The sequence below is a fragment of the Neophocaena asiaeorientalis genome, unplaced genomic scaffold (genome assembly GCF_003031525.2).
Source record: "Neophocaena asiaeorientalis asiaeorientalis breed wild unplaced genomic scaffold, Neophocaena_asiaeorientalis_V1.1 scaffold150, whole genome shotgun sequence".
NCBI classification, from domain to species: domain Eukaryota; kingdom Metazoa; phylum Chordata; class Mammalia; order Artiodactyla; family Phocoenidae; genus Neophocaena; species Neophocaena asiaeorientalis.
Window position 1 is genome coordinate 21206714 of NW_020176571.1, and position 20964 is coordinate 21227677.

General features: G+C 33.8%; 1 protein-coding gene across 3 annotated transcripts in view; it reads right to left on the reverse strand.

The window, feature by feature from the left end:
- Positions 1 to 1904: 1904 nt before the first annotated feature.
- The window catches only part of INTS13 (integrator complex subunit 13), a 31368-nt gene continuing 12308 nt past the window's right edge, over positions 1905 to 20964 (reverse strand). The window contains exons 7-17 of one of the 3 annotated variants that reach the window (XM_024733499.1): positions 19839 to 19967; positions 18242 to 18326; positions 14849 to 14938; positions 14551 to 14640; positions 13251 to 13429; positions 11981 to 12151; positions 11565 to 11719; positions 11034 to 11264; positions 8742 to 8881; positions 3067 to 3202; positions 1905 to 2244 (exon numbers count right to left, since the gene is read on the reverse strand). In XM_024733499.1, the coding sequence (XP_024589267.1) occupies positions 2205 to 2244; positions 3067 to 3202; positions 8742 to 8881; positions 11034 to 11264; positions 11565 to 11719; positions 11981 to 12151; positions 13251 to 13429; positions 14551 to 14640; positions 14849 to 14938; positions 18242 to 18326; positions 19839 to 19967 (1446 nt within the window). In that variant the 3' untranslated portion in view covers positions 1905 to 2204. The remainder of the gene's footprint in view (positions 2245 to 3066; positions 3203 to 8741; positions 8882 to 11033; positions 11265 to 11564; positions 11720 to 11980; positions 12152 to 13250; positions 13430 to 14550; positions 14641 to 14848; positions 14939 to 18241; positions 18327 to 19838; positions 19968 to 20964) is intronic. The other 2 variants (XM_024733500.1, XM_024733501.1) reach the window with 2 other exon arrangements.

The following is a 20964-nucleotide window of genomic DNA, read 5'->3' on the forward strand; positions in this document are numbered from 1 at the left end:
CTCACCTAGAAACCTGGAGTTCCACAAGGCTCTCATGTCCATGGATGAGTGCCTAAGATAGTGTTTTCCAGGGGTTCCCAGACTGTGGCTGAGAGGGTATGGAGCCTCTTCATGGGCTACTGCAGGGTCCACAGCTGAGACCAAGGTTTGTCTGCCTATTTATCCAACACACAGGTGGGTGACACCCTTCCCAGGTCACTTGGCATTGGATGCTGGATGCCACAGCTCCCTCAAAGGCACTTTTGTCCATGGATGGATGTCAAGTTTTTGATGTTGTTGGGGAGCAAGCGGACAAAAATAAGGGACATCTTTTGCTACCATGATACTGATATCAGAATTTTATAACTGAAAGGGCACTTGTTCTCTCTAGGGTAACTTTCATTCCCACAATCATTAAGTCTGGAAGGGTAATAATTTTTTTTTAATTTAAATTTTGTCCACTTATCTTGACTAGTAAATCCTCAATATGGATCCTGTTTTAGAAGAGCCAACAACTACCAGTCATTTTTCTATTTCTGTCCTAAAACAGTCACTTCCACCAAAAGGCTGTAAAATGTATCTCAAGATAAGACCAAGAATATATAGCTTGATGCTCTGTGGGAGGTGGAGGAGGAGCTCAATTTTAGGTGCTCAAAAGGCATCTAGTTAAGCACATAGAATGAGTCTGCTGGACAATCTTAACCACCAACGATATATGGAATAATATAGAAAACTACTTGTACAGTAGTTCAAAATGTAGCCACAGAAACATTCTACCAGTTGGTAGAACACAATAACAGCAGTATATATGCAAAAATAATACTTAAAAATGGAGACTGAAATGTAGGTAAGACTGTCAACAAGCATGGCCTTAGCACATGGGAAAGGAGGAAGCACAAACTGAGAGTAAAAAAGGGGTCTTTGAAATGGTTTATAAAGAAAAGATTTTTGAATCAAGAACTACAGCAGGGACTCCTACTTGGTACAAGCTGAATGGGTATCAAGGATAAGACACAAAAGGTCAGAACTCAACCACAAGTAAATATGATCCAATAATTGAGTACTGGGTTACAGCTCCTGAAATCTTGCAAGTCTAGGCGCTAATAAGGCCTGGTCGTGCTTTTGAGTAGTGTATATCTAAACACAGTGGTAAGGAATAAAAATGGCTCTAGCTTAGGGGAGAGGGCAGATGCAAGGGCTAAGAATGATACAGGAGTTGATAAAGGAGAACAATGTATATTTCACTGGATTGAAAGCCTGCTGAACCCTTATTTAACCACCAGTTATTTTTTTTTAAATAAAAAATACTGAATCTCTATATTTAAAAAAAGAGCTTTTCCTCTTCTCTAATAGATACTCAAGGAAAAATGACAAGCCTAGAATTAGCATTTAACATTGAAATAACATGTTTCTTGCAACATGTTATGAGCTTCCAGAAGCAGCACAGGAAGAAGACTCACCAAATATACACCATATAACCATGACATTTCTGAGAGATGAGGAGACCAAGATTCTTTTCTGGGATTAAAACAAGTAACACATAACTTTTCTTTCTTCCAAGTCTGCGAAGCAATCTCCTTCACGCTTCTCTTGCAACATGAAAAGTTAATGAACAATAGGTTTTTAGCATAAAAAGTATATATAACATCATCCAATATGGGTAAACATAAATTTACCCCAACTACCCGAAAACTCTGCTTTTAAGTAGGCAACACACACACAAAACAACTTAAATTAAAATACAAAATAAATAAACAGAAAAACATTATTTCTTGGAAAAGCACTGCATATGCTGCAGGTTCATAGGCAATATTTTATATTAAACATAAATCTCACCCAAATTCTGTTAAAATTTCTTAAAATTGTCAGCCATTATATGAATATTATCTTTTTCCTAAAGGAATACTCCGATATTTTGCATTTCAGATATTTTAAGAGTTTTATTTGGCAAAGAGAAGCCTAAGAATTTTTTAAAAAACATTTCCAGAGGGAACACCCTTTACCATAAAATAAATTTGTTTAATTTGGGAGGACAAATGTATATTTCTGACATATGTGCTAATTTTACAATTAATACAAAAAAGATAAAGTTAGTTGAAATATTTTAAAAATGTAAAAACCAGTCCAGGCAACATAACTATACAATCTTGCTGTAAAAGTTCTTATATCAAATTCCATCCAAAATATTTATGCAATATACTAAATTCAGTTGCTCAAGTCACTCTTCACTGACGGCTGGCTTTTCCATTTTCTGTTGTCTCCATTCTGAAAAATAGGAGGAAAAAATAAGTTGGTAAAATTAACTACCAATATTTTTTCTCCTTATCTAACTATTAAATGAAATTAAAATTTAATATAGTCATAGAAGGGAAGAATGTAAGCACTTTAGAAAATGACTAAAATTAGGGTTCCCCCTGGTTAGTTTAACTTCCTCATTTTGCAAATGAGTGAAAATTGAGGCAGGCCCAGAGAGATTACATGACTTCCCCAAGCTTTCATTTCAAAGGCCCCTGGTTTTTTTCCACTATACTGCTCCAAGCAAAACTAAGGAAAAAAATCTCTTCCATTTTGACAAGGATTTATTTCCTCTTCCACTAAAGAAATTCCTTTATCAATACATTTTTAAGAGAATTTCTTCCAAAAAAGATTAAAATAACCATTTAAATTATTTTAGATTTATTCTAATAAATCTTCAATTATTTTTAGATTTTAGATTTATTCAATTAAAATCAATATTCCTAATACTGTATTACTTACTAGGAAAATATTTTCTCCCTTGTTATTTTATACAAGAGTCAGTGTTGCATACTATGTTTTCTCTACAATTTTTCCCTCTATGATGTTTAATGAACATTCATGGTTACAATCAATAATATCAGGTCTTTTACAAGTACCAAGAATCAAAGAAGGTAATTTTTTTTCTCTTCATAAGTAACATGTATGAGTCCATAATATTATAAGTAATAAGATAAAAGTTATTATAAGTAATAAAAAAATTGCTGACCACAACAAACAAGCAGCGTTTGTTTTTCTAAACTTACTATAAGGCAATTAACAAAACTAATTTCTACAATAATGAATACAAACCCATTTTCCTCTTTAAGATGTTGATATAACTCAGCTCTGTTATTAACAGAGTTCAAACGTCCAGCAAATTCCTGATGTTTTCTGGAATTGGCAGTATTGATTCTATTACTCCATAAGGATAATAAGGACACTGGCCCTGGTGTAATATTTGAAAGAGAACAAAGGTAGAATAATTCATTACTTCAAAATTTACAAACTTAACAAATTTACCCCTTAGTCTACTCTTCACTTTATATAATTTAAGCAATATCATCTTCCCTTTATTCTAAAATTTGTATGTGTTTAGGGGTCCCCAAGACTAACTACTAGAGGTTCAATGATTTGCTGGAAGGACTCAAATGACTAAACATAAAGTTACAGTCACAGCTAGGAATCATTACAACAGTACAGTAAGGACACATAGCCAAACCAGTGTGGGGAAAAGGCACAGTAGTCAAAAGACTAGTGGAATCCATTTGCAGGCTTTCCACGCTCTCTCCCTCCCATGAGGGTTCACACAAGAGTACATACTCCCTCCAGCAGCAAAAATGCAGCGATGTGTGTACAATATTTCTGCCAGAAAAGCACAAGACTAGTGGAATCCATTTGCAGGCTTTCCATGCTCTCTCCCTCCCATGAGGGTTCACACAAGAGTACAAACTCCCTCCAGCAGCAAAAATGCAGCGATGTGTGTACAATATTTCTGCCAGAAAAGCACATTTAAGATTCCAGAGTTCAAGGTTTTTCTGGGGGCTGGTCACGTAGGCATTCCCTGCCTAACTACAACTACCAAAATTCCAGACTCCCAGAAGGAAAGCAGGTGTTCAGTTCAGATATAAGGCAAAATAACTTTATCATTTGGGGAATGTTTCAAAAGCCATATTCCCAGATGTCAGCCAAGGGCCAAACTTGAAAGCAGGCTTTTCTAATGATAATAGCCTCAGGCCTGCTATAGTTAACTCTTTTCTGCACAACAGAAAAGGCAAAAAACATTCTCTAACACCATATACAAAAATAAACTCAAAATGGATTAAAGACCTAAATGTAAGACCATTAACCATAAAACTCCTAGAGGAAAACATAGGTAGAATACTCTTTGACATAAATCATAGCAATTATTTTTTTCTGATCTGATTCCTAAAGCAAAAGTAAACAAATGGAACCTAATTAAACTTAGAAGCTTTTGCACAGCAAATGAAACCATCAACAAAACAAAAACACAACCTACCAAATGGGATAAAATATTTGCAAATGATATGACTGATAAGGGGTTAACATCCAAAATATAAAAGCAGCCCTTACAACTCAACATCAAAACAAACAAACAAACAACTTGATTTAAAAATGGGCAAAAGACCCGAATAGGCATTTTTCCAAAGAGGAAATGCAGATGGCCAACAGGCACATGAAAAGATGCTCAAATCAGTAATAATCAGGGAAATGAAAATCAAAACCACAGTGAGATATCACCTCACACCTGTGAGAATGGCTACTGTCAAAAAGAACACAGATAACAAACGCTGGCAAGGATATGGAGAAAAGGGAACCTTTGTGCACTGTTGGTGGGAATGTAAATTGGTGCATCCACTGTGGAAAACAGTATGGAGGTTTCTCAAAAAACTAAAAATAGAACTACCATATGACCCAGCAATTCCACTCCTGGGTATATATCCAAAAAAACCCCAAAAACACTAATTCAAAAAGATACATGCACCCCAATGTTCATAGCAACATTATTTACAATTGTCAAAATATGGAAGCAACCTGTCCATCAACAGATGAATAAAGATGTGGTGTGTGTGTGTGTGTGTGTGTGTGTATGTATGTATACATATATACACATATATACAATGGGAGACTACTCAGCCACAAAAAGGAATGAAATTTTGCCAGATGCCACAACACAGATGGACTTGGAGGGTATTATGCTAAGTGAAAGAAGTCGGAGAAAGACAAATACTGTATGATATCACTTATATGTGGAATCTCAAAAATACAACAAACTAGTGAATATAACAAAAAAGAAGCAGACTCACAGATAGAGAAAACAAACTAGTAATTACCAGTGGGGAGAAGAAAGGGGGAAGGGTTACCAGTGGGAGGAGGGAAGGGGGGAGGGGTTAAGAGGTATAAACTATTATGCATAAAATTAGCTACAAGGATATATTGTACAACACTGGGAATACAGCTAATATTTTATAATAACTATAAATGGAGCATAACATTTAAAAATTGTGAACCACTATACTGTACATCTGTAACATATAATATTGTACATCAACTATACTTCAATAAAAATAAATAGATAGATAGATAGATAAATAAAATTATAGCACTCCTAAAAGGAAACATAGAAATAAATCTTTGTGACTTTGGGTTAGCAAAGATTTCTCACATATAACACCAAAAGCATATCATAAAAGAAAAAAATTTATATATTGAACTTCATCAAAATTAGAAACTTCTGCTCTGCAAAAGTCGCTCTCAGGAGAGGGACAATCCACAGACTTGGAGAAAACATTTGCAAATCACATATCCAACATAAGATTTGTACCCAGAATAAATTAAAAATTCTCAAAGTTCAACAATAAACCCCCCCATCCAAACAACCCAATTTAAAAATGAGCAAAATATCTGAATGGACCTTCATCAAAGAAGATATACAGTTGGCAAATAAGCAAATGAAATGACACTCGCCATCATTAGTCATGAGAGAAAATATAAATTAAAACCACGAGGAAATACTACTACATACTTATTAGGAGAGAAAAAAAAATCACGACAATACCAAGTGCTTTCAAGGGTGCAGAACAACCAGAACTCTCACTAACTGCTGGTGGGAATGCACATGCACAGCCACTTGGAAAAGTGAGTTGGCACTTTCTAATAAAGTCAGTCATGTACAGTGGAATAAAAAAAAAAAAAACTAATGATAAACACACAACACAGATGAATCACAAATGCATTATGTTCTATGAAATTAGCCAACCTCAAAAGGCAGCACACTCTATGATTTTATTTATATGACATTCTGAGAAAGGCACAATCATAGAGGGAAAAAGACACATCCATGGTTATGAGGGATTGGGGGCAGGGCAGTGTAGGACGAGCACAACTGTTCTATATCTGACTGTGGTAGGGGCTGTTACACAACTGTATACAAGGTCTAAACTCACAGACTGTGCACCAGAGAGAGTTTATATTACTGCATATAAATTTTCCATAATAACAAAATTAGAAACATTTTTTCTTATTATAAAACTAATACATATTCATTAGATAAAATGTAGAAAACAGCAAAACATATAAAGAGGGGATAAATCACCCATAATACTACTGCTCTAACAACTATACATATTTTTTTTAACGCCAATCTATAGCAATAAAATTACATTTTGGTTTTTCTATTATTGCATTACACAAAGAGAGGTGAACAGACTTTCACCACATCTATAGGGCATGTTTGGAATAGCCCAACCTTCCATGCAGACTACACAGCAAGCACAAAATTCACTTTGGAGAGTCCTAGGAAGTTATTTTCCAAAGCAGATGAAACAGAGGTACAAAAAAAGACCCATACCAAATTGCTGATCAGGAGAGACATATGACTTAGGTTGTAAAATAGAATGAAAAAAGAAACAAAAATACCAGTCTTGAATGAAAAGTTACAAGGGCAGGCAGTGATTTGCAATCAAGTTACTTCTCATACAGGCCACTCTATATAGTGTTTCCAGGGTGAAAAGCTTCAGGGATCTAGTTAATTGAATTATAGCTGATATTTCATCTAAGTGACACGCTCTAGTGCATATGTGTATAAAAATTCCTTTTAAAACAAAGTGGACATCATGGTATATATGGCTGTGTAACCTGCATTTTAAATTTAACTTATTATACATTAATTCATTAATTTTTTCATTTAACAAATAGTAATTGAACTTCTACTATGAACCAGGGACTGTAGTGGGTGGTAATGAAAATTTACAACAGTAAATTTTTAAAAGCCCCTGCCTTTGAAATGTTTCAGCCGAATAGTAGAGGCAACATATCAATCAATAATGTCAATGCAGTACTCTTAAGTGCTACCATAGTATTAATCATGGGATGCAATGGAAACACAAAGAAGTACCTGACTTAATTGTGAAAGGAAGTCCTCAGGGAAGTCTTTTCTGAAAAAGTAGTTACTTAAGTTAAAATCGGAATGATATACATTAGCAAGAGCAAAGAGTGGGTATTTGTGAAAATAGTTATTCTGGGGCTTTATAAATTCCACCCTATGGACACACCATCATTTAAGTCATTCTCTTGCTAATTCATGTTTCAGTTGCTTGCAACTTTTTGCTACTATAAATAATAATTTTTAGAGTTCTATTTTCCAAACAGTGTTGAAGCATTGCTTAGATTAAACCTAAATTAACATCATCCTAATCAGCAGTGGCATGTGAGTAATAGAATAATTTACCAATAGACATTTATTTAAATCCCACTATTTTCCAGGTACCCTGGGCAAATGCCTAAAAGACAAATATGATAAGATCTTACCTCTAATTTCAAAGAAATCAGTGAACTGGACAATATTAACATGTATTACAATATATACTACAACAATAGTATATAAAAAAACAAACAATCCCACCTTCTCCCTAGGATGAGCTGCCAATAACTGTAACTAGCTCTGAGGTCTTATGTAAAGGCACAGTGGTAAGAACTCAGTCCTTTGTCATACCATTTCCCATTTACCCTAAAAGAACTGAATTTAGTTTACCTTCAAGGTAACTGAAGCCTGCGGTGATTTCAGGCACTCCCAAACCCGAATCCTATCTTTGACTGCTAGAATTCCTCAAGAGGAAATTCAGCTTTTCAGCATATAAGTAAGACATAAGAGGCATTACAATAAAAATATTGTTTGTAATACCTTTACTGAAACCCATTCACAAGACATTTTAATTTATCAATAAATGGGGATAGTAGATCCTTCCCTAAGTTCAGTAACAGCTTAGAGAAAAGAGTCTGTCCTCAATAACCTAGCACTTAGTATAGTGTTAGGAACATACACAGATTCAAGTTTATGTAATTAAAATTTCTTAAACCACAGACTTTATAGTAAAAGTGTTTATCTTCCAAAGGCTTCATTAATAAAGCTATGACACTATGTTTCCTTTAAAACTGACAAATGGGACTCCCCTGGTGGCACAGTGGCTAAGAATCTGCCTGCCAATGCAGGGGACATGGGTTCAAGCCCTGGTCTGGGAAGATCCCACATGCCGCGGAGCAACTAAGCCCATGTGCCACAACCACTGAGCCTGCGCTCTAAAGCCCGGGAGCAACAACTACTGAGCCTGTGTGCCACAACTGCTGAGGCCCACGCACCTAGAGCCCATGCTCCACAACAAGAGAAGACACTGCAATGGGAAGCCTGCACACTTCAACGAAGAGCGGCCCCCGCTCACCGCAACTAGAGAAAGCCCATGCACAGCAACGAAGACCCAACGCAGCCAAAAATAAATTAAAATTAAAAGAAAAAAAAGCTGACAAATGTATTTACTGCCTATATTTTCCAAGGCTGTGAACAAAGGGTCTCCTAAACAACATCAGGAGCAGTGAGTAGCTCTTCCTCACACACAACATAAAAGGATACTGTACAACAGAACTAAACTGGAAAACTTTTTACAAACATAGTTACCGCAGTTCTACCTTACCTTTTGATTTTTCTACTGGTGGAGTTTCATCCGTCTCAACAAGAGGCTTTTTATTTGGAGGTTCTGGGGAATCAGGTGAATCTTTGATAATCTCAGCTTCAGCCAACTCTTCTTTTCCACGTTCTAAGATTCCTTTTAATCTTTGAGAGAGACAAATAATAAAAACTTAAAAAGTTTAAATTCTTAGAAATGTGAATGGTTCAATAATTTAACTAGACTTTACATACCAATCAATAAAAGATACCTGGCTCTCACAACATAAGCCTAGGAACAAATCAGAAGCTATACCTCAATTTAAAATCAGGTAAGAGAAGTTAACAAATTTAAACACAAGTTTCCCTTTTCCTCCCTATAATGCAGTAATTCAGTAACGTAGTCAGCTGTAAAAAGGGGCTAAAATTATAAAAGAGAATGAAGAAGAATTTATAAAGGTAAAATTTTAAAGGTCAGAAATAATGTGATCTCTGTTGCAACAAAAAGAATAAAATACCTAGGAATAAACCTACCCAGGGAGACAAAAGACCTATATGCAGAAAACTGTAAGACACTGATGAAAGAAATTAAAGATGATACAAACAGATGGAGAGATATACCATGTTCTTGGATTGGAAGAATCGATATTGTGAAAATGACTATACTACCCAAAGCAATCTACAGATTCAATGCAATCCCTATCAAATTACCAATGGCATTTTTTACAGAACTAGAACAAAAAATCTTAAAATTTGTATGGAGACACAAAAGACCCCGGATAGTCAAAGCAGTATTGATGGAAAAAAACAGAGCTGGAGGAATCAGACTCCCTGACTTCAGACTATACTACAAAGCTACAGTAATCAAGACAATATGGTACTGGCACAAAAACAGAAATATAGATCAATGGAACAGGATAGAAAGCCCAGAGATAAACCCATGCACCTATGGTCAACTAATCTATGACAAAAGAGGCAAGGACTATTAGGTAATTAATAAGAACCTGCTGTATAAAAAATAAAGTAAAATTCAAAAAAAAAAACAAATGAAGTGATCTTGGAAGATACTTCACAATTTTAATTTCTAAAGATATAGACAAAATACTATTTCAAATTACAAATAAGATTCAGACATCTACTAGCATTTGTTCCCAAGTTTATGTACTGTGGAAATGTACTTATGTTCCTTAAGGTAGGAACTTAACTCCAAGCTTATTTTGAATTTCATATACTTGAAGATCAGTGGGATCTGAATGAGAATATTCATTCCCCCCTCTTCTTAAAACAAGACAATTCTGTTTCAGAAACTCAGCAGCACTAAGGAAGAAGTGAACTTCTAAGGCCAAAGGGAGTAAAAGTGTCTTACTTATTTATGAATGAAATAATACACTTTCCAGAATTAGCTTCAAACTATTCGGGTGGGGGAGTTGGAGGGTGGTAGTGGTGAGGGGAATGGATGTGAATATATATGAAATGAGATCTGCCATGAATTGATTAACTTTTAAAAGTAGATAATAGGTAACTCTTTATTCTACTCTTGGATTAAGTTTCAAATTTTCCATAGTAAGTTCTGTTTTTAAGGACTGACTACATTGCCATTGTAATAGTTACCTGGTTCTCTGCCTGATTTCTGGCAAGGAGGTAGAAAGAAGATAAAGAAGATAAAGCCAACTACTGATAATATGTCATGATATTTTTATTTATAGACCTTTATTACTTTTAACGTTTTTTTCCAAATTTAACCCGGACATCACTATATAAATCAGGAACTGAGGAAAAGAGTGTACTATTGAGGAAGGTTTTCAGAATAGGACTATGATTTTTCATGCTTTCAAGGGTTTCCTATGCCTATTTTTATAATAGCATCTTCCACACTTTGCTGTAAATTGCTCATTTACTTGCCTACCTCTACACAACACGGTACATTCTTCCAGGGCAGGGATCGTATGCCAAATGCCTGGCACATCATAGGCATTTAATAAGTATTCACTGAATAAAGAAATAAAACTATGCCTTTGATGTTCATAACACATAAAAGCAACTACTGATACCAAAAGTCATGTATTATGACTTTCAGAAGTTAATTAGGAAAAAAATTAAACACTATCTTTGCCCCAATAGTAAAAAAAAATCATACCTCTTTAAGCCCAAGAAAGACCTTCCAGACATGAAGAATGATAAAATAATAGTTATAAAATACAATAAACACATATTAAATGAAGTACTAATAAATAAGGTCTGAATGTTCAAATGTGCTACATGTAGAATGGATTATGCCAAAAGGCACCACAGTGCTATGTTAATTTAATTAAGAAATCACCTCTCTGAATCTTGCCAAGATTTCTCCTGTTCATAATCTTTCACTGCTTTCTCTGACTTGTCCTCTTTGTCCTCCCTTTTTCTTCCTCGTTTCTTTCGTTCTTCTTCTTCTGGGGGTTTGCTCCTGCATGCCATTAGACATTCCAAGACTCTTTGATGTTTCTCCGAGTTGTTGATATGGGCTCTGACAAGCGTTTCTAATTCATTCCACATGATACGGTACTGTTCATCTCTAAAAGTAAAGATTTAAAATAATGTTCTTACAAAATACTCTTTAAATAATATCCAAGTGTCACCTGTTACTGATAAAGTTAAAAGAAATAATTAAACATGGGTTTCCTTTCTCTTCCAATGGTGCAATTCTAAGTGATAATGTATCTAATTCTGCTATTTTATATCATTTCATCTTAATCATATGTATGTGTATATACACACTCCCAAACATATAATTTACATAGGGAATAAGTTAGCTCAAAAAAACAGTAAGCATCAAGAAAATGTTATATACGAGAAAGAAAGAAAAAAACCCTACCTTTTAGGGCCTTTTCCTCTTGTACCAACTGTGGAAATAGGTAGAGGATCATTTTTTCTTTCCATATCAACTAAGTTGTATATTGTTTTTTGACAGTTTAACACATCTTCTTCTGTCAAAGATTCTTTCACAATAACACTGGCTAATGGAACTACCTGTTAGATTTTAAAAAAAAAAAGAAAGAAAGAAAGAAAAAGAAAATCTGTCTGAAAAATAAGTACTGAAGCATCTAGACAGTACTTGAATTGATTTTAAACATCACCATGGAGAGCTAATCTATAACCATCACTTCCATTTTCTATTACTAATTCTTTAACTGTAGCAAACTCTTATATTTCATTCTTTGCTTGATAAATGTTATTTGTAAAGAATATATAACTAATCTAGAAGAAAAACTGAAACTATTTAACACTTACCGCTTGCATGTTAAAGATGGTGGTCTGTGAAATAATCATAGGCCAGTAACGGGTGTGTTTTTCTAACTGATCTTTTGCTCGTTCCAAAGGGATCTCAAGACTTCCATCGATTTTATATCTGGGGTCTAGAAAAGGAGTTAATCTGTTTTCCCTCATAAATTCACCAAAATCCTAATGATAACCAAATAAGATAAAATTAGAAACTATTTTCTAATGTTTCAGTACGGATTACATGTAACAGTCTGTTCCCCTGAGGTCTTCTGTCCTGTGATATGCAACAAAGCATTTTCTCTGACAGCCCGCCCTCCACACACTAATTTCTTCCTTTCTTTTTGAACATGAAACCTATCAGCCTTTATTCAACAGAGATGAAGAAAGCTTCAAACATTAATACATTCATGGTTCTTTCCACTTCTTAAAAACACTCATTTTTCTTCACTTCTATAATTTAACTCTTTTCTATTATATGCAGATAAAAGAATAAGTTCATCACATTAGAATACCATTTTGCTTACTTAAAAATTACCTTAATACAACATCAAAATGTTAACAGTGGTTATCTTTGAATGATGGAATTACAGGTAATTGATAGTCTTTGTTTTCGCTTTTTTTATAAAAAGAATCTACATTTTCTACAATGAATACTTACTAGCTTTCTCCTTATTTAAAAAATTATGTAAAAATAAAAATGAAAAGCCTAATCAAAAACAATTACAGTACAAAACACTTTGTGGTTTACAAAGTATATTCATATACATCATTCACATTTAATTTTTATAAACACCTTAAAAAGTAGACAGCCATGAAATATCAAAGAGGGGTGGAAGAGTGAAAAATTCAAATCAGAACAATACAATTTCTACTAAAAATAGATAAAATTTCCTTGTATGCACCTCTCAATCATATAAAAATTTATAGTGTTATTTCAAAGTAGCAGAATCCAAACTTTCAAATGTTTATGCTTGGCACTTAAGTTACTAGAAATAAAATTCCACCTAAAATATTAGTTCGAATCAACTTCCATTCTCGCCTATAATTCCAGTGTGTGTCAATGCTATTCAGATACTTCTTAGCATACACCGAGTATGTAAGGAAGACAACATAGTGATAAACAGCTCTTTTGAGCAAGTACTGCAGGAAATTCACCTAATTAAAACAATAATAAAAAACCAACTTCTCTAAACTTTTTGGCACAGATCTTAGCATATAATAGGTACTCTATGTACTTGCTGAATGACAGACTCAAAATTTATAGATATTAGAGTCTTACTGTAATCCGGTAGTCTGTAACTCTTCCTCCACACCCTTCACTAATTGAAGGCGGATCTTCTAGAATGGATCGAGAACTGCTAAGGACGTGCAAAAAAATCTCTCCTCCATGGCTACTAAGCATATGACTAATGACTTTGGAACCTGACTTTCGTGGTTGTTCCAATAAAACAGAACGACCTGTCAAAAACAAGATTACTCTATCAGTAATGAAATCCCAAGGGCTCTTAGTTCTTCCCTTAAGATTTATGTCTAGATTTTTCATTTTATTTGTTGCTCTTCATATTTTAACCAGCATTGCTAATTGAGTGTATCTGCATATCAAGTCCTAAAAATCTGCATTCTAGCCTTAGCTTTCTCTTTGCTTCTCCGAGCTTACACAGTTACACAGTTTTCCAAAGTAAGCACAGTGGTCTCTGGTATAATGTTTGGTTATATTATTCATTCAATTACAAGTTCATACAAAATTTTTCTCCCGGACATCAAGAAGAAAAGTGGGACAACTCTTATATAACCCTTAGGTTATCAAAGCTACAAACCATTTGGGGCAGAAAGCAAGTCTCAATTCACTTCTACAATACCTCCTTATTGGCACTGTTATTTTAACTACTTGCTACTTTACATGACCAAATGTTATTTAATCTGAACATTACACAATCTGATAATCAAACTGTGCTTAATATAACAATGAAATTAACCTTATGATAAAGGCAGAGTAACTCTTTACAACAGCGGTTCCAAAACCTAGTTATTATAAGAATCATCAGAGGAGCCATCAGAATTTAGATTTAGCAAATGGAATTCAATAATTTTTTTAAAAATTTTTTACACAAGGAAACATCGGATTTAAAGTCATATCTATAAGAATAATATGGTATATTATTGAAAATAAGATGTTTATTTATAATAAAGATATAGTGTTTAAAGAGAAATAATTCCATATATATTTTGTAATTTAAAATTCAATAGGGCAAGATAAACAAGTCTATATTATTCTACCTTCCAAAAAAAATTAACTTAGACTCTAAATGTCAAATTTTTAAAATAAAAATTCTAAAAAATATATTAAGTAAATTTACTTAGCTACAATAGTGTGAAAGACAAAGTCAACCTACTTTTAAACATTAGTAAAACTGTTAAAGGGTATTTACCAGTATATAAATTTAAAACAGCTTTGGGAAATAAAATGGTTAGACTAAATTGAAAAAAACAGCTTTTCGAGAATTCACATTTTCACATATTCTCACTAATGATTTCACTTGTCATAATCTCAGTCAAAACAATTAAATGATGAAAGTTACCATTTAGAAGAAAGTTAGTAAGGCAGGAGGAAGGTCTACTATTTACATCTACGGGTGAAATTCGATAAGCGCCAGTGCAATAGTGTAATTCTGAAATAGAAGAAAACACTGATTTGAAAGAATATAAAGAAATATTTCCACAATTAAAAGAGGAAAAACAAGCAAAAACAGAAGCTTGTTCCTTGATCCTCTAAGACAATGAAAAACAAAAATTCAAAAAGAAACAAATAATCCCTACACAATACTTAAAGAATCTTTTGATTATTATTTTCTCTTTCAATTATTTTTAAATACCTACCAATGTTATTTGTCCTTGGCGTGCACCACTTTAATGTGATTGTTTCTTTAAATGAGCCTTCTCTACTGCTTCCACTTAAGTGGTTATCACCTTTAAACACAAGTTAGAGAAATAACAACATTACTAAATAATCACAAACTTCAAATGTTTGACAAGATTTCCAAGAGTTTAAGCTCTATAAGAGAAAATACCTCTGAGAGAACATCTTTGTTTAGAAAGGCTCCTAGAAAAATACCAAATTGACTTTGGATATCAGTTATTATTAAAATAAGTACTTTGTTTTCCTCCAAATTTCTCATTAATTAATTTAATCATTTCAGTCACTACACTAAAAATAACAGCAAATTTTTAAAAATTTTAAGAATCTACAACTGCTACCCTCTGACACCATTAAATGATAAAATAACATGGTTATGTAGAAAGCTTCAGGAACCTAAAATGCACAACTCATTGTACTGAATCCCAATAAATTTATTAGAAGAAACATAAAATGAGGAATCTATAAGGTAAATATATAAGAAGATGTAACAGTGAGCACTTTTTGCCTTAATGGAGTTCAGAGTAAACAGATGTTAAAATAATAATGAACACTGAAGTCTTAAACCCTCAAGGTCATCCAAGAGGGTTGGAATCAACTTCTTCCAAACTCATGTTAACGTTGATATTGTGACCTCTTCCCATAAAAAACAAATGTTCTTAACAGCATCCAGAATGGTGAATCCTTTCCAGAAGGTTTTCAACTTTCTTTGCCAAGATCCATCAGAGGAATCACTACCTATGGCAGTATAGCTTTATGAAATATATTTCTTAAATAGTAAGACCTGAAAGTCAAAATGACTCCTTGATCCATGTGCTGTGGAAAGGATGTTGTGTTGGCAGGCAAGAAAACAACATTAATCTCATTGTATGTCTCCATCAGAGCTATTGAGTGACCAGGTGTACTGTCAATGAGCAGTAATATTTTGAAAGAAACCTTTCTTTCTGAGCAGTAGGCTAAATCGTAGGCTTAAAATAATGAGTAAACCATGTTGTCAACAGATGTGCTGTTATCCAGGCTTTGTTGCTGTACTGATAGAGCACAGGTGGAGTAGATTTAGTGTAATTCTTAAGGGTCCTAGGATTTTCAGAAGGGTAAATAAGCTTTGGCTTCAATTTAAAGTTACCAGCTGCATTAGCCCCTAATAAGAGTGTCACCCTGTCCTTTCAAGTCGGGCACTGACTTCTCCTCTCTAGCCATCAAAGTCCTAGATGACATCTTCTTCCAATAGAAGCCTGTTTCATCTACACTGAAAATCTGTTTAGTGCAGTCACCTTCATGAATTATCTGACCTAGATCTTCTGGATAACTTGCCGCAGCTTCTATATCAGTACTCGCTGCTTCACCTTGCACTTGTATATTATGGAGACAGTTTCTTTCCTTAAACTTCATGAACCATCCTCTGCTGGCTTCAAACTTTTCTTCTGTACCTTCCTCACCTCTTTCAGCCTTCACAGAATTGAAGAGAGGTAGGGCCTTGTTGGGGATGAGGCTTCGGCTTGAGGGAATGTTGTGGCTGGTTTGATCTTCTACCCAGACCACTATAACTTCCTCCATATCAGCAATAAGGCTGTTTCATTCCCTTATCATTTGTGTATTCACTGAAGTAGCACTTTTAATTTCCTTCAAGAATTTTTCCTTTGCATTCACAACTTGGCTAACTGTTTGGTGCAAGAGGCCTCGCTTTCAGTCTATCCTGGCTTTTCGACATGCCATCCTCACTAAGCTTAATCATTTCTAACTTTTGATTTAAAGTGAGAGACATTTCACAGCAAAGGAATCCATAAACAAAACGAAAAGACGACCAACAGAATGGGAGAAAATATTTGCAAATAATGCGACCCAACAAGGGATTAGTCTCCAAAATTTACAAACAGCTCATGCAGCTCAATATCAAAAAAAAACAACCCAATCAAAAAATGGGCAGAAGACCTAGAGACATTTCTCCAAAGAAGACATAGCTTCAGCTGGCCAACAGGCATATGAAAAGATGCTCAACATCACTAATTACTAGAAAAATGCAAATCAAAACTGCAATGAGATATCACCTCACACTGGTCAGAATGGCCATCATCAAAAAATCTGCAAACAATAAATGCTGGAGAGGGTGTGGAGAAAAGGAAACCCTCTTGCACTGTTGGTAGAAATGTAAATTGATACAGCCACTATGGAGAACAGTATGCAGGTTCCTTAAAGAACTAAAAATAGAGCTACCATATGATCCAGCAATTCCACTCTTGGGCACATATCCAGAGAAAACCATGGTTCGAAAGGATAAACGCACCCCAATGTTCACTGCAGCGCTGTTTACAATAGCCAAGACATGGAAGCAACCTAAATGTCCAGTGACAGAAGAAGGGATAAAGAAGATGTGGTACATATATACCATGGAATATTACTCAGCCATTAAAAAGAATGAAATAATGCCATTTGCAGCAACATGGAGATTACCAAACTAAGTGAAGTGAGACAGAGAAAAACGAATATCATATGATATCACTTATATGTGGAATCTAAAAAAATGATACAAATGAACTTATTTACAAAACAGAAACAGACTCACAGACTTAGAGAATGAACTTATGGTTACCAGGGGGGAAGGGAGAGGGGGAGGGATAGATTGGGAATTTGGGATTGACATGTACACACTGCTATATTTAAAATAAAATGCCTTTCCATGAAAAAAAAAATAAAGTGAGAGATGTGCAGCTCTTCCTTTCTTAGAGGCCACTGTAGGGTTATTAACTGGACTAATTTCAATACTGTTGTGTCCCAGGGAATAGGGAGGCCCAAGGAGAGGGAAAGAGATGGGGAATAACCAGTCAGTGGAGCAGTGAGAACACACACAGCATTTATGGAATAAGTTCTCTGTCTTATATGGGTACAGTTTGTGGAACCCCAAAACAATTTACAAGAGCAACATCAAAGATCATTGATCACAGATCACCATAACAAAAATAATGAAAAAGTTTGACATACTGCGAGAATTACCAAAATGTGACACAGAGACATGAAGTGAGCAAGTGCTATTGAAAAAATGTCGCCAAAGATTTGCTCAACCCGGGTTGCCACAAACATTCAGTTTGTAAAAGAATGCAACATCCATGAAGCACAATAAAGCAAAGCATGATAAAATGAGGTATGTCTGTATTTGTTCCATTAGCCTCGTCTTTCCCAAAGTAAATTCAATAGAACACTAGTTCCATGGCCATTAATGGGTGATATTGTCAGGTAAGTTTGGAACGGGATGAACTAAAGTCAATCAGGTTTATTTACTCAAGAACTTCTCAAAGCTGTTAGTATGCTTTCATATGTTAGATCTTACAAAATAGTATTTTCCAACGTCTCTTACTTACCACTTTTCAGAAAATCTACATGTGCATCTTTGTGATGAAGTAGCTCCACATCGTAATTGGCAGATGTGTTAGCATGTTGTTCTTCCTTAAAGCAAAATTTAAAATAACTTGGTTTTGTTTTTAAAACAATGAAGTGATTATTCATTTTGCTTAAAGTGAGATCAAATATACCCAACAATAATTAGCTATAATAAGGGGATAGTTTGCTCAGTAATTAATCTATTTAAAGATGCAATAATTTTCCACAGCAATATAAACTATTTTAAAAAACTACTGGCTACATATCAGTAATAAAGTAGTGATTTTTATTATGTTATGTCAGAATTAACATAGATGGTTCATCTAGAAATTTTAGAAATTTTTTTACTCTGAATGCATTGTCCTGCCAATACTTTTTATACACAAATATGATGTAATTGAAATAGTTTACTCAATGTAAAATAGTTGATTGAAGGAGGAAATAGCATCTTTAAATACCTATAGTAAATTAGCAAGCACCAATTATATAAAATAGCAAATACAGACTAATAAACAAGTTTAGTAACTTGTCCTCACTAAACAGTAAATAGAAACTTCAGTATTATCTATTTACAAGAAAAAGACAAAGACTGAGGAGTCACACCAGTAGCACACAAATATGGTCAAATTTAAAAAAGCAAGGTATCTGTCACCCTCAGAGTATTTTTCTTATAACTCATGAAATTATATTAAAATACGTCTATCATGCTATTTTAGTTGTTCACTGCTGCCTCACCTAAACTGTTCTACTGGTTAAGGCTATAATTTCTATTAAAGAGCCAGCCAGTGGTATAAGGAGGAAATTAATAATGAAAAGATTACATTTCTCATGCAATTTAGTTTTCATCAGATGGCAAAAAAAATGAAACTGGACTTATAAGAAAGCTAATTTAAATTTTTAGATATACTGGCTACTTTATATTTGTAAATGTAGTCAATACAATTAAATGTAACTCCCCTCAGTAAAAATTCATTTGAAGCTTTCTATGGCCCAGACATTGTGCTGGTCTTAGACAACTAAATAACATAATGAAAATGACAAGACAGTAACAGATTCCTAAGAAAATCCATTAGTAAAATCATAAGACTCATATGTTTTTCAGCTAGAATCATAAACTTGTTTAAAACTATAAACTATTTTTCCCTAGTTAGACCTATTAGTTACAAACACCTTTATACTGGGTAGGCAAGAACAAAAATATAAGAAAGAAAAGATCTACTAGAACACACAAAGTGAGTAAAATCTAATAACAACTGTCAGGAAAAGAATCACAGAAAAAGTAATCATTTCAGATAGAAATTATATTTTGATGAAAGTAATGAGAACAAAATTAAAAACAAAAAAGCTGATACAGAATGTTCTTATTAGGAAAAAAAAAATACAGCACTTTGTTCTGTGATCCTTTCTTGTTGCTTTTCATTATTTACTAACCTGGTCAAAGACACTGAATGTGTGCTAGCAAAACAGAAAATATGATATGGGAAGAAAAAGTTAAGGTTCATTAAAATAAATAATACATATCAAATATTTAAAAAGCAAAGCAGAGCTTTCAAAACAGCAAGAAAAAGAACTGCCTACCTTCATTGGAATATTTGTAATAGTAGTTGAAGCCAAGTCGAAATGCTGCTGTACTAAAATATTTAATTTGGTAGCAAGATGCCGTCCTGCACGAACACTATGAACTTCGCTGGTTAAAACGGGGGACAACTATAGAAAGGTATGAAAAAAACCCACAAAACTTTAAACATTTTAACTTAGTGCTAAATATTTTACTTCAACCCATGAAAATTAAGTACTTTTACTTGTGAGAATTTAGGGGGGAAAAGGTTCATAAATTAACCATAATCATTATTTTAGTAATACATTTTTATACATTCACTCATTCAATGATAGGTATTAAAGAGAACTTACTGTATAAATTGCCAGGAGCTGTGTGAGCTACTGGAGGATACAGCAGTGAACAGGCAAAATCCCTGTCCTCTTGAAACTTAACGTAGAATAGCCTTTGATTTAAATATATATTTTAATTTATAATTTTTACTTCTATTTATCTATATGCAAAATTGATTTGAAGTGTCCCACAGAAATACTATAGAAAAAATAATTAATTTTGTGGAGAGGACAAACCTCTGCAGATACTACTACTTATTACGAAGAATGAAAATCACTACAATCATCATATTTTGTCACCAAGAAATGCATAAGGCAGCCAAAAGTTACTTATAACAAGGCAACAAAATTTTACTCATTCCAGGGTAATAGTATTTATTGTAAGTAAATTATTTACTTATCTCAAAGTAAAGCCAATATAATGTTATGTCACTAAGAGTCAGAAAAAAGTTAACAAAAAATGGGCTTACACTGGAAACCACATAAAACACAATGATAGAGATAATGACCTAAAAAAGAAATCAGCTATAAAAAAAAACATTATCTAAGTTAATACTTCACGTTTATATTAAGTAATGCTAACTAAAAAGAACAAAAATAAGAACATACACATTTAATATAGTTATACAAACACACATATCTCTATTTCTAAACACAGACCACCAATGGAGAATATTATGTGATGTGAATCCATTTAACAATCAACAGACTCATCTCTTCCTTTAAAATTGTTCAAATTTATTTGAAAAGTAAAACCAAGGTTGGAAATTAGTCTTTTACCCCTCTGGATAGGTAAAGTTAATTTCTTTGTTAT